The sequence below is a fragment of the Rhinoderma darwinii genome, chromosome 7 (assembly GCF_050947455.1).
Source record: "Rhinoderma darwinii isolate aRhiDar2 chromosome 7, aRhiDar2.hap1, whole genome shotgun sequence".
NCBI classification, from domain to species: domain Eukaryota; kingdom Metazoa; phylum Chordata; class Amphibia; order Anura; family Rhinodermatidae; genus Rhinoderma; species Rhinoderma darwinii.
This window is the reverse complement of record NC_134693.1, coordinates 92628076-92641624: the sequence shown is the minus strand read 5'-3', so window position 1 is coordinate 92641624 and position 13549 is coordinate 92628076. Positions and strand designations below refer to the sequence as shown.

At 43.1% G+C, this 13549-nt stretch overlaps 1 protein-coding gene across 4 annotated transcripts in view; it reads left to right on the top strand.

The window, feature by feature from the left end:
- The window catches only part of PLA2G6 (phospholipase A2 group VI), a 168279-nt gene that overhangs the window by 56483 nt on the left and 98247 nt on the right, over positions 1-13549 (top strand). For all 4 annotated transcript variants that reach the window (XM_075833685.1, XM_075833682.1, XM_075833681.1 and 1 more), the window contains exons 4-6: positions 8698-8881; positions 9211-9398; positions 9822-9918. In XM_075833685.1, the coding sequence (XP_075689800.1) occupies positions 8698-8881; positions 9211-9398; positions 9822-9918 (469 nt within the window). The remainder of the gene's footprint in view (positions 1-8697; positions 8882-9210; positions 9399-9821; positions 9919-13549) is intronic.

The following is a 13549-nucleotide window of genomic DNA, read 5'->3' as shown; positions in this document are numbered from 1 at the left end:
ATGTACTCCGCACAGATTACATATGTCCCCACATTATAAGATGAAATACAAGTAAAACCCCAAAAAGAACATAGCAAAATCTGCGCTCCAAAAGCAAAATGGCAGTCCTTCTGAGCTTGGCGGTGTGCCCAAACAGTAGTTTATGACCACATATGGGGTATTAATGTACTCTGGAGAACCCTCTTAACAATTTATGGGATGTGTGTCTCCAGTGGTACAAAATGGGCCAACACATTGGGCACTGAAATTGCATATCTGGAAAAATGGCAATTTTCAATCTGCAACATCTATTGTGTACTAATTTTTGCAAAACACTTGTGGGGTCAAAATGCTCACTACACTTCTAGATGAATTCCTTGTGGGATGTAGTTTTCCAAAATGGGGTAATTATTCTGGGCTTTCCACTGTACTGGTACCTTAGCTCAATGCAACATCTCCAAAAACCACTGTACAAAAGACCAAACGGCACTCCTTCCCTTTAGAGCCCTGCTATGTGTCCAAATAGCAGTTTACGACCACATATGGGGTATTGCCTCACTCGGGACAAATTGCGTGACAAATTTTGGGGTGCCTTTTCTCCTGTATTCCCTGTAAAAATGAAAATTGTTGAGCTAAAACGACATATTATTGAAAAAAATTTAGATTTTACTTTTCATGGGCAAATTCTAATAAAATCTATAAAACACCTGTAGGGTCAAAATATTCACTACAACCCTAATTTGATTCATTGAGGGGTAATGTCTCGAAAATGGGGTTACATCTTGGGAATTTCTACTGAACTGCTACCTCAGGAAGCTTTGCACATGCGACATGGTGCCCAGAGACCAATTCAGCATAATATGCGCTCAAAAAGCCAAATGGCGCTCCTTCCAGTCCTGCCGTGTGTCCAAACAGCAGTTTGCCGTACTCGGGAGAAAATGCTTTACAAACTTTGAGGTGCTTTTCTCCTATAGTCCTTGTGAAAATGCTAATTTTTTTTATTTTCACGTTCCTAATTCTAATAAATTCAGCAAAAACCTGTGCGGTCAAGATTCTCCCTACACCCCTAGATTAATTCCTCAAGGGGTGTAGTTTAACAAATAGTCACCTTTCAGGAGTTTTTACTGTACTGCTATCTCAGGAGCTCTGTAAATGCAACATGGCGCCCAGGAATCAATCCAGTCATGTCTCCGCTCCAAATGCCAAATGGTGCTCCTTTCCTTCTGAGCCCTGCCATGTATCCAAACAGCAGCTTATGACCACATATGGGGTATTTACCTAATCTTAAGAAGTTGCTTTACACATATTATGGTGCTTTTTCTTTATTTGTTGGGAAAATTAAAAATTTGGAACTACAGCTACATCTTATAGGAAAAAAATGTAATTTTTCATTTTCACTGCACATTTCTAATAAAATCTGAGACACCTGTAGGGTCAAAATGCTCACTACACCCCAGATGAATTCCCAAAAGTAACTGCATTTGTCAAATGGAAGTTTCTACTGTACTGGTACCTTAGGGCTTTGCAAAAGCGACATGGTGCCAAGAACCTGTCACGATCTAGGCACTGGCGTAGCTATAGGGGTCGCAGCGGTCGCAATTGCGACCGGGCCCCGAAGCCAGGGGGGCCCACGGCCCCCCCCCCGCACCACATGAATAAAAAGTTACTATAGTAACTCGGGCCGCGGGCCCCTGTTACTATAGTAACATACTTTACTTACCTTCCTGGTTCCGGATGGCAGCGGAGGTCCTGACTTCAAGCGCTGTGCGCAGCGCATGACGTCACAGCGCTATGCCGCCGCGCACAGCATCGAGACTACAGAACTCCCGCCGCGGCCGAAGAGGAAGGTAAGGTTAGCCCTGACTGCCACGGTCCGACTCCCGGGAGCCGCCAATCAGCTGTTTTGAAGGGGCCGCAGAACTCGTACGAGAGCTGCTCCCCTTCATTCCGGTCACACTGTGAATCCGTGTCGGCGATTCACAGTGTGAGCGAGTAGTGAAATGAAGGGGAAGCAGCTCTCGTACGAGTGCTGCGGCCCCTTCAAAACAGCTGATTTGCGGGTCCCGGGCGACACATCAGCTATTGATGGCCTATCCTGAGGATAGGCCATCAATGTTTAGGGACTGCACAACCCCTAAGCTTACGATGTAGCAGACTTAGGGGCCCCATGAGACAGGATCACAGATTGTGTGATCCTGTCTGCTGGGCCCTGTATCTAAGCCAATCACATGGTAGGCTTAGATACATGGCCCATGTGTGATCTTGTCTGGTGGGCCCTGTATATAAGCCTACCACACTGTAGGCTTAGATACATGGCCCATGCGTGATCCTGTCTGCTGGGCCCTGTATCTAAGCCAATCACATGGTAGGCTTAGATACATGGCCCATGTGTGATCCTGTCTGCTGGGCCCTGTATCTAAGCCTACCACACTAGGTTTAGATACAGGGCCCCAGCACACAGTAATCTTATACTGTATAAGATTACTGTCTGCTGGACCCTGTATCTAAGCCTACGTTGTGGTAGGCTTAGATACAGGGTCCCACAGACAGTATCACACATGGGCCCTGTATCTAAGCCTAACACACGTGTTACTAATCATTTTTTGTATGTTTTCTTACAGGTTCGGTCGTTGGACTACGTCGGATTCCAGGACTACTTCGATGACAGCTTTTTCTTTATTATCAATAAAATGGTTAATGAGGGTTGTGGGTTTTTTTTTTATTTCAATAAAATATTTTTTCTATGTCTTTGTGTTTTTTTTAAAACTATTTACTACCGCCTTAGTAATGGCCGCCGGCTGATTGACAGTGTCCATTGCTAAGGCGGGGCTTAGTGTTAGCCGGTGCAGAGGCTAACAATAACCCCCTTTATTACCCCGGTACCCACCGCCACCAGGGGTGCTGGGAAGAGCCGGGTACGATCCAGTACCTGACCATCTGTAGTGATGGTCGGCCACTGGGGTGGCCGCAGGCTGGTATTATCAGGAGGGGAAAGGCCAAAAACAGTGGCCCTGCCTACCCTTGTGATGCTAGGCTGCTGCTGCTTTATTGTATCTGGCTGGTTATGAAAAATGGGGGGGACCCCACGTCATTTAAAAAAATTTTTTTTTTTTTTTAGAAACGATGTGGGGTCCCCCCCCCCCAATTTTCATAACCAGCCAGATGCAACACAGCAGCAGCAGGCAGCATTACCAGGGTGGGAAGGGCCACTGTTTTTGGCCTTCCCCAGCCTAATACTACCAGCCTGCGGCCACCCCAGTGCCTGCCCGTCACTACAGATGGTCGGGTACTGGTTCGTACCCGGCTCTTCCCAGTACCCCTGGTGGCGGTGGGTACCGGGGTAATAATGGGGGTTAGTGTAGCCTCTGCACCGGCTAACATTAAGCCCCGCCTTAGTAATGGAGGTTGTCAATCAGCCAGCGGCCATTACTAAGGCGGTGATAATAAAGTTTAAAAAGATACAAGCACATAGAAAAATATTTTATTGAAATAAAAAAACACAACCCTCATTAACCATTTTATTGAGAATAAAAAAAACGCCGTCATTGAAGTCCTCGTATCCGAAGTCCAACAACCGAACCTGTAAAAAAAATACAAACACACAAAAATAATCAGTAACACATAAAGAAGCAAAATTATTATTCTTACCTATCCTGGGTCCAGCGCTGGAGCCGCAATGTCAGCGAGCTGGGCCCTGTATCTAATCCAATCATGTGTGATACTGTCTGCTGAGCTGTGTATCTAATCCTATCATGTGTGATACTGTCTGCTCAGCCACTGTATCTAATCCTATCATGTGTGATACTGCCTTCTGAGCCACTGTATCTAATCCTATCATGTGTGATACTGTCTGCTGAGCCACTGTATCTAATCCTATCATGTGTGATACTGCCTTCTGAGCCACTGTATCTAATCCTATCCTGTGTGATACTGTCTGCTGAGCCACTGTATCTAATCCTATCCATAGTTTATAGGGTCGTAGTGCTATAGATATGCTATGCTGTCTCATATACACACTTTTTTTTGGGTGGACACATATGTATTGGGGCTATTTCCCCGACATTTTAAGCCCTGAGGGTATGTTCACACGGCAGCGTCTGTTACGGCTGAGATTACGGTGCTGTTTTCAGGAGAAAACAGCACCGTAATTTCAGCCGTAATGGCATGTGCAGCCGTCTTTCGCTGCGTCCATTACGGACGTAATTGGAGCTGTTTTTCTATGGAGTCCATGGAAAACGGCTCCATTTACGTCTGAAGAAGTGACAGGCACTTCTTTGACGCGGGCGTCTTTTTTACGCGCCGCCTTTTGACAGCGGCGCGTAAAAAAAAGATGACCGTCGGCACAGAACATCGTAAAACCCATTCAAATGAATGGGCAGATGTTTGCCAACGCTTTTGAGCCGCATTTTCGGACGTAATTCAATGCTAAAACGCCCGAATTACGTCTGTAAATAGTGTGTGTGAACCCAGCCTTAGTGACGCCCCCGGCTGCTAGTGCTGCATTGTTGGGTTACTTAGGAGACCCAGCGATGCAGCTGAAAGCTGCGGACCATCGGCCATGAGAAGTTTGCGGGGGGGGGGGGCCCAGTAAGAATTCTTGCATCGGGGCCCATGAGCCTTTAGCTACGCCCCTGGATCTAGGGGTATGTGGACCCACTAGGCTGCTCCGCCGTGGCAGAGAGGCAGGTGACCAACTCAGTCTATGGAAGGAATGTAGCACAAGTGTACCTTGGATAGTCCAGACGGCGGCATGGTCTCTGGCACAGATGGAGCTAGATGTGGAAGGTTTCATCAGACGTGGGGGATGGTATCCGTGATTGGAGATGACACCAGACGTGGTGTATTTCAGCAGGCATGGCAGGTTGCGCCAGATGTGGCGGATAGTATTCGGGATGGCAGATGACACCAGACAAGGTGTATTCCAGCAGGCGAGGCAAGGCACAGCTCCTATACTAAACAGGCTTCGGAACGAAACACAGCACGGGATACAGAAGATAGGAGGCAGGGCATGGGAAGACTAGGATCAGGAAAACACTAAGGGACCATTTGCAATACAAACATGGGAAACTACAACAAAGCTCAGGCAAGGAGTGGAGTGGTGGAGCCCTTCTTATAGTCCAGGCTGAACGGGTTAATTAGGGAACTTTAACATGTGCGTGCGCTGGCCTTTTAAGTCCGGGACTGGGCACCCGCACCTTAGCACACAGAGCAGGGCCAGTTGGCCGCGAGTGCTGGCGTCTTCTGGGATGGAGACGCTGGCAGGATGGCAACGGTCTGTGGTCACTGCCATCGCAAGGTAAGGAAACGGCGGCGGTCCGCGACCACGGCCGTGATAGTACCCCCCCCTTACACCCCCACTTCTTGGGTCCAGAGCGTAAGTGGAACTTCTTTATGAGGGTAGGAGCATTGAGGTTATCTAATGGTTTCCAGGACCTCTCCTCAGGACCAAACCCTCTGCAGTCCACTAGATAGAAAGTCCTGTCTCCTACTCTCTTATAGTCCAGAATCTCCTTTAACTTGAACACGTCAGACGAACCGCTGGGAGCAACTGCAGACCCAGGAGCTTTACTGAAGTGGTTCAGAACTACAGGCTTAAGAAGGGACACGTGGAATGAGTTTGGGATCTTGAGAATAAGAGGCAACCGACGTTTATAGGATACAGGGTTAATCCGTTGCAGAACTTCGAAAGGACCGAGGAACCTGGGAGCGTATTTGTGAGAGGGCATCTTGTGTCTAATGTTTCTCGAGGATAGCCAGACCTTGACTCCAGGAGGGAGTAACTGAGTAACTGAGGAGGAACTTTTCTCCTATTATCGGCATGCTTTTTCATGCGGTCCACTTGCTTAGTTTGCTGCCAGATGTGAATAAAAGTCCCAAAAGAAGAATTGGCTGCTGGTACCGGAGTTATGGCTGGCACAGGAAGAGGAATTTGAGGATGCTGGCTGTACACAATGTAGAAAGGAGACAAGGCAGTAGACTCACTTGTGTGATTATTGTACGAGAATTCCGCCCAAGGCAGAAGTTGCACCCAATTGTCGTGTTGGGCGGAAACTAAATGACTGAGATAGTACTCCAAAGTTTGATTGGTCCCCTCCACATTTATTGATGAACCCTCTACAGGCTCTAGCCAGGAGGAAGAGGCAGCGAAACTGTGGATCCGGAACAGACAGGAGGAGTAACGGGCAGTGAAAAGGCAGCAGTTTCTGGAAGAAGAGCAGGGAGTTGATCCAGATGGGCAATGATGGAATTTACAGCCTCGGAGTTGATCCTGGCACGCGCGTATGTCACGCATATCCGTTTGTATCACCTGAACTGTGGTCTAGCCAGCACCTTTCATGGCCTGAGCGTACTGTCACAATCTAGGGATATGTTGACCCACTAGGCCACTCCGCTGTAGAGGAGAGGCAGCTGACCAACTCAGTCTATGGAAGGAGTGTAGCACGCACAAGGGTACCTGGTATAGTCCAGATGGCGGCAAGGGCTCTGGTACAGATGGGGCTAGATGTGGTGGGTTGTGGCGGGATGCCAAAAGTCTGTGGTCGCGGCTGTCGCAAGGTAAGGAATGGCGGCGGTCCACGACCACGGCTGTGACAGAAACCAATCCAGCAAAATCTGAGCTTCAAAAGCCAAATGGCGCGCCTTCCCTTCTGAGCCCTGCCGTGTGCCCAAACATCAGTTTATGACCACATATGGGCTATTTCCCTACTCTGGAGAATTTGCTTTGCAAATGTTGGGGTGGTTTTTCTCCTTTATTTGATGAGAAAATTAAACATTTTGCGCTAAATCTATGACTAGAGGAAAAAAAATGTAATTTTTAATTTTCACTGCCCAATTCTAATAAAATCTATGGAACACCTGTGGGGTCAAAATGCTCACTACACCCCTAGATGAATTTCTTGAGGGATGTAGTTTCCAAAATGGGGTCTTTTTGAGGTGTTTCCTATGTTTCTGGCACCACAAGACCTCTTTGAACCTGACATGATGCCTAAAATATAATCTAATAAAAAGAAGACTCCAAAATCCACTAGGTGCTCCTTTGCTCCGGAGGCCTGTGTTTCAGTCCATTAGCACACTAGGGCCATATGTGGGATATTTCTATAAACTGCAGAATCTGGGCAATAAATATTGAGTTTTGTTTCTCTGGTAAAACCTTTGTTACAGAAAAAATGGATTCAAATTGTATTTCTGCAAAAAAATTAATATGTAAATTTCACCTCCACTTTGCTTCAATTCCTGTGAAACGCCTAAAGGGTTAAGAAACTTTATAAATGCTGTTTTGTGTACTTTGAGGGGTGCAGTTTTTAAAATAGGGTGATTTATGGGGGTTTCCCAAAATATAGGCCCCTCAAAGCTACTTCAGAACTGAACTGGCCCCTGTAAAAATAGCCTTTGAAATTTTCTTGAATTTGCTAAAGTTCTAAGCTTTGCAAAAAACGATGCCGGCATAAAGTAGACATATGGGAAATGTTAACTAGCAAGTATCTTGTCTGGTATTACTATCTGTCTTACAGGCAGATACATTCAAATTTAGAAAAATGCAAATTTTTGCAATTTTTCCCAATTTTGGTGTTATTCACAAATAAGCAATGAATTTATCGACCAAATGTTACCCCTGACATAAAGTACAATTTGTCATGAGAAAACCATCTCCCAAGCGTATCCAAACGCTTCCCAAACCATTCCAAAGTTATTACCACATAAAGTGACACGTCAGATTTGAAAAATAAGGCTTCGTATTTAAGGCCAAAACCGAATCATTCCTGAAAGGGTTAAAAGTTGTTGAAGACTTTTTTATTTTTATTTATTTTTTTAGATGTGATGTATAACAGGTGGATCCCGCTAACACCAAAGCTATCAGTCCCGCTAGATACAGCTAGTAAAAAACTTTTTTTTTTAATGAAAAAAAGAATTAAAAAGTTGTTTAAAATGCAATGATACATTGTTTTTCTTAAAAAAAAAAAAAAAAGTGTTCAAAGGTTTACATAGCCTTTAAAGGGTTTGTGTGGGGACCAAAAATTAGCCGTGTAATCATTGCAGAATGTGACTACACTAGCTAATATACATTTTAGTCCACCGTCGTGCTGATTCTGAGATTTTTATAGCGCTGCCGGGGGACCGGAAGTCTAGTTGCAGAGCCTTCTTTCATGACGATACGACTCTTCGCCATGTGACCAACCCACCTGTACTCGATGTACAAGCAGTAGTACAGTGATTACATAGAGTACAGCGGGGCCGGTCACATGACGAAGAGTCGTATCGTCATCAAAGGAGGCTGTGCATCTAAACTTCTGGTCCCCTGTCAGCGCTTTGAAAATCTCAGAATCAACACGACCGATACCGGAATGTAGATTAGCGAGTGTACTCACATGCTGCAGTGAGTATACTTCTAATAATTCTTGGTCCCCACATAACTCCTTTAAGGTTCCCATTGAATGACTGCAAGTGGAGATCTTGAAAACCATGGAAAATTGATACAGAAAGTAGTTACATAAATTCTATAACTTCATTATACAATGAATAAGCTTTATTTGCTGAATCCATAATACCCTTTAGTCCTTTACATTATTAGATTAATCAGTACAGAATTTAGGAACTTTTTACAGATACTCTATAAAAAAAATAACTTTGACCTTGTTTTCACAGATTTTAAATCCGTTTTTGTGCGGAGCTCAATAATTCTATTTGATGCATACATTTTCTGTTTTATGTATTTTCCAGGAGTGTGAATAGTACCGAATGTGACGAGGGCTGCACCCCACTGCACCTGGCCTGCAAGAAGGGTGATATCGAGTGCATACAGGAGTTGGTAGAAGAGTGCCAGGCTCGTAAAGATATTGCTGACTTCAATGGAGAGACCGTGTACCACTATGCTGCCCGTCAAAACAATCCCCGTGTTATTGAGGTTATTACTTTGTTTTGTATTGTCTTTGCTTTAGTAGTGCACAAATGTGGCTACACCCAAACTTTGTTGGGTTTGCCACTATTAGGCTTTCCTCATACAGGAGCTGATCAAAAATAACATGAAAGTTTAAGGAAAAGACTTCTACTCCTGCATCCAATTCTGGTTTGACTGATAAAAAAGCATCAAATATTCACTTTGTAAACAAGAGTTTACACCTGTAAATTGAATGTGTATTAATCACAAACCGTAGTATACCTCTGTATACTACGGTTTATGTTATGTATATCTTGTCTTACATGTTTTGCTTTTATGTATTTTTACATTCCCAGATCCTGTGTTCCGTACCTTCTATTGGTATTAACCACCTAAGCAACACTGGAGAGACTCCATTGCATGTGGCTTGTCGCATGGGCAAATCTGACTCCGTTCTAGCCTTTTTGCGATCCCATGCACGCTCTGATATCCTTGGAAAGGATGGATACCCAATTCACACAGCTATGAAATACTCCATGAAAGGGTGAGGTAGAAACAGTATTCATTCAGACAACACATAAAATAGAGCATGGATTGTTCAGTGTCTCGAGTACCATTCTATTACTTAGAACGTATTTACTCTTAGCAGGGTTATTTGTTTTCTACACCACTTTATTGATAAACCAGTCACTTGAAATGAAATGGCCAACCAGCTAAATATCCCCCAAATAAAAAAATGGATAGTTAGACAAGCCCTAAGTTGTCTTTTTGATCTGTGTAGTTATTCTGGATGCTGGAATAAAGGCCATATTAGTTTTCATAAAATTTTTCAAGGTACTGATATAATGTGTAAAAATATTTTAATAAATTTAAAAACCGTAATAGACGTAGCTTAATAGTAGTTCTTGCTTTACTGAGGTCAGACTGGGATTTTAATAAACAACAATATATCTGCGTTTTACCTTAGTTGTGCCGAAGCAATACTGGATGTTGCCGCAAGCCAGGTCCATGTTGAAGATCCTAAATATCAGGCAACTCCTTTGCATTGGGCAAAATCTGCAGAGGTATGTCATTATGTAACATAAAATGTAATGTAAAGCTTTTGTAATTCTTCTTTTTAATTTAGAAAAACCTTTTTGATGTGTCCTATATTGTTGTAATAGATGGGGTCTCCTGCTCTGGACATCCTTAATTAGCAAGAACTGGGAGCCCCTGCAAAGAGGGGCTTCACCTGTGAGGAACTCAGCATGTTTGTTTGTGCATTATATGCATGGCTCATTGATATCAGATGCTGTGTAATGCTTGATCTCACTGGAGGACTTCTCAAAAGACTCAGCAGCAGCCTGAGCCGCATTTTTTTGGGGAGGTCGGTAGACACAGCTGTCTTCCAACAGCTATTGTATGTACAGTATATGTCAACAAGACATACCAACAAGACAGACAGCCAATGGTTAGGCTCAATATGAACTGGCGTCATGGCTTCAGTTTTTACTGGAATTATGGCCGATCCCATGACTTCTAATAGCCTTACATTCACATCTCCTTACATCTACATCCAATTGGCTATTTATCTTTGTATTGAAAATTGTGTTCTATTGCTCAATATCTCTGCCTCATAAGTTTTGGCTCATCATATCATCATACCTTTAACCCCTTCGCGCACCTGGCCCTAAATGCACATCCGGATGAGCAGCAACTTTGCGCACCTGGGCGTGCAGTTACATCCGCACTTTAACAGTTAACCACCATGCCCTGCTCTCAGTGTTGCCGATTAGCGGCCCATCGCCGCAGATTTTAGCAATTAACCCCTCAGATGCGGCAGTCGATTGTGATCGCCGCATTTAAGAGGTTAAGAGCAGATCGGTAGCCCCCCCACATGAATTTGCGGGGGCTGACGACTGTTTTCACGGCAACCGAAGGCCAGACGATGACATCCGGGCTGCCATATACAGAAGCCCATGAGGACCAGCCGTTCACAATGACCGTTAGAATACATTACACTACGTAGGTAGTGTAATGTATTCTAGCATCTATCAGAGCTGCAAGTCTTCATGTCCCCTAGTGGGACAAGTAAAAATAATAAATAAATAAATAAATGTTTTCAAAGTGTAAAAATAAAAGTTATAAGTTACATAAACAAAAATGCTTTTTTTTTCCTTTAACTGGTTGCCGACACAGGACGAGTATGCTCGTCCTGAGCAGCGAGCACTTCGCGCATTAGGACGAGCATACTCGTCCTGTGTGACAGCCGTCTGTGCCGTCTCTGTGCGCGCGATCGAGAGTGGGGCAATGGCTGTAATACACAGCCACGGCCCCGCTCTGACAGCGGAGAGAAGAGAAACATCTTCTCTCCGCTGTTAACCCTTTGAACGCCGCGATGACAGCTGATCGCGGCGTTCAAAGAGGGGGGACTGCACATTGATCGCGTCACAGAAGATAACTGTGACGCGATCAAAGCCCACAACTTATATGGCCAGACAGCCCAGGGTCCATTGAAGGACCCCAGGTCTGTCTGAACATATTCCCTGTTGTTAGGGCATACTGAGGTATGCCCTAACAACTGCCTGTGTACGATCAGTAACAGGCTAATGTACTGACATATAGATCTATGCCAGTACATTACAGTTACAAAATAAAAGTCAAAATGATAAATCCCTTTATGGGATTAAAAAAAAAAGTTAAATGAATGTAAAAAAAAAATAATGGTAAATAAATAAATAAAAAGTAAATAAAATACACAGAAATACATATTTTTTATAATAAATAAACTTTTTAAAATATAAGTCCCAAAACATGAAATAATATAGACATATTTGGTATCGCCACGACCGTAACAACCTGTACAACAAATGTATAACATTATTTATGATGATCGGTGTATGGTGTAAAAAAAAAATATTAAAACTGCTGCGCAACTGCTTTTTTTCTGCATTTTAATCTAATTAAAAATTTATAGAAATGAAAGGATAATGTATTTGTACCAAAAAATGGTACGTACATAAAGTACAACTCGTCCCGCAAAAAACAAAGTCTCATACAACTACGTCGTACAAAAAATAAAAGCGTTATGAGCGTCGGGATGCAAAGAGGGAAATTTAAAAAAAATTGCTCTGTCCTCAAGGCTAAAATTGGCCGTGTCCTTAAGGGGTTAAGAAGTCTTTTTATTATAGGAAAAAAAATTAACACATTTGGTATCACCGCGTTCATAACGACCCAAACTATAAAACTATAATATTATTTTTACCGCACGGTGAACACCGCAAAAAAAATGAGTAAAAAAACAATGCTAGAATCACAATTTACAGCTTTTTTGACTGAAAAATAAAAAAAAGTTATGGCTCTCAGAATATGGTGACACAAATTTATTTTGTGCAAAACATAAAAAAAGATATACATATGGTATCGCCGTAATCCTATCGACCCGCAGAATAAAGTAAAATTGTCATAGCCCAGGGTGAAAAACAAAAAGTATAAAAACATTGTCAGAATGGATAGTTTTTGGTCACCCTGCATGCCAAAAATGTTAATAAAAAGTTATCAAAAAAAAAAAATCGCTTGTACCCCAAAATGGTAGCAATGAAAACTACAGATTGTCCCGCAAAAAAATAAGCCCTCACACAGCTCCGTTGGAGAAAAAATAAAGAAGTTCTGGCTCTCCGAATATGGCAATGCAAAATGTTCAGAGTGTTCCAAAAGCGGATAAGATTGGGCACCATTTGCGACACTGGCCACATATCTGCGGATTATTATACATTTACCCCATTATTATACCCTCTTATTATGCCCTGATGTTCTCCGCACAGATTACATATTACATTATATTATATGTAAATACCAGTAAAACGGCAAACAGAACTACTACCAAGCAAAATCAGCACTCCAAATGCCCCCCCCCCCCTCTGAGCCCTACAGCGTGCCCAAACAGCAGTTTACGTCCACAGATATGGCATCGCCATACCCAGGAGAACCCGGTTAATATTTTATGAGGTATTTGTCTTCAGTGGCACAAACTGGGCATAACATATAGTGCACTAAAATGGCATATCAGTGGAAAATTTTAATTTTAATTCTGCACGATCCGCTGCGCATTAACCCCTTCGCGCACCACGACTTAATAGCATGTCGGGGTGTGGGGTGTGATGTATGCAGTGGGATCACGCACTGAGCTCGCGCCATACGTTGCGGGTGACAGCTGTGTATTACAGCTGAGAACCTGGGCTAACGGACAGGAACAGCGATCGCACTGTTACAGGAGCATGTAAAAATTACATTATACTGCAATACATTAGTATTGCAGTATTAGCGATCTACTGATTGCTGATTCAAGTCCCCTAGGGGGACTAATAAAATGTGTAAAAACAAAAGTAAATCGTTATTAGTGAAACAAATTTTATAAAATTTTAAAGTAAAAAAAAAAAACTTTTCACATTTTTTTTTCTCTGAACTGATAAAAAAATATATGCTAAATTGGTATCGCTGTGTCTGTAAAAGTCAGAACTATTACAATATACCATTATTTAACTCGCACGGTGAACGCCGTGAAAAATTAATTTAAAAAGGCAAAATCGCTGTTTTTTGGTCACCTTGGCTCTACCAAAAATTTTTATAAAAACTGCTCAAACAGTTGTATGTACCAAAAAATGGTACCAATAAGAACTACTGCTCGTCCAGCAAAAAATAAGCACCTCACAACGC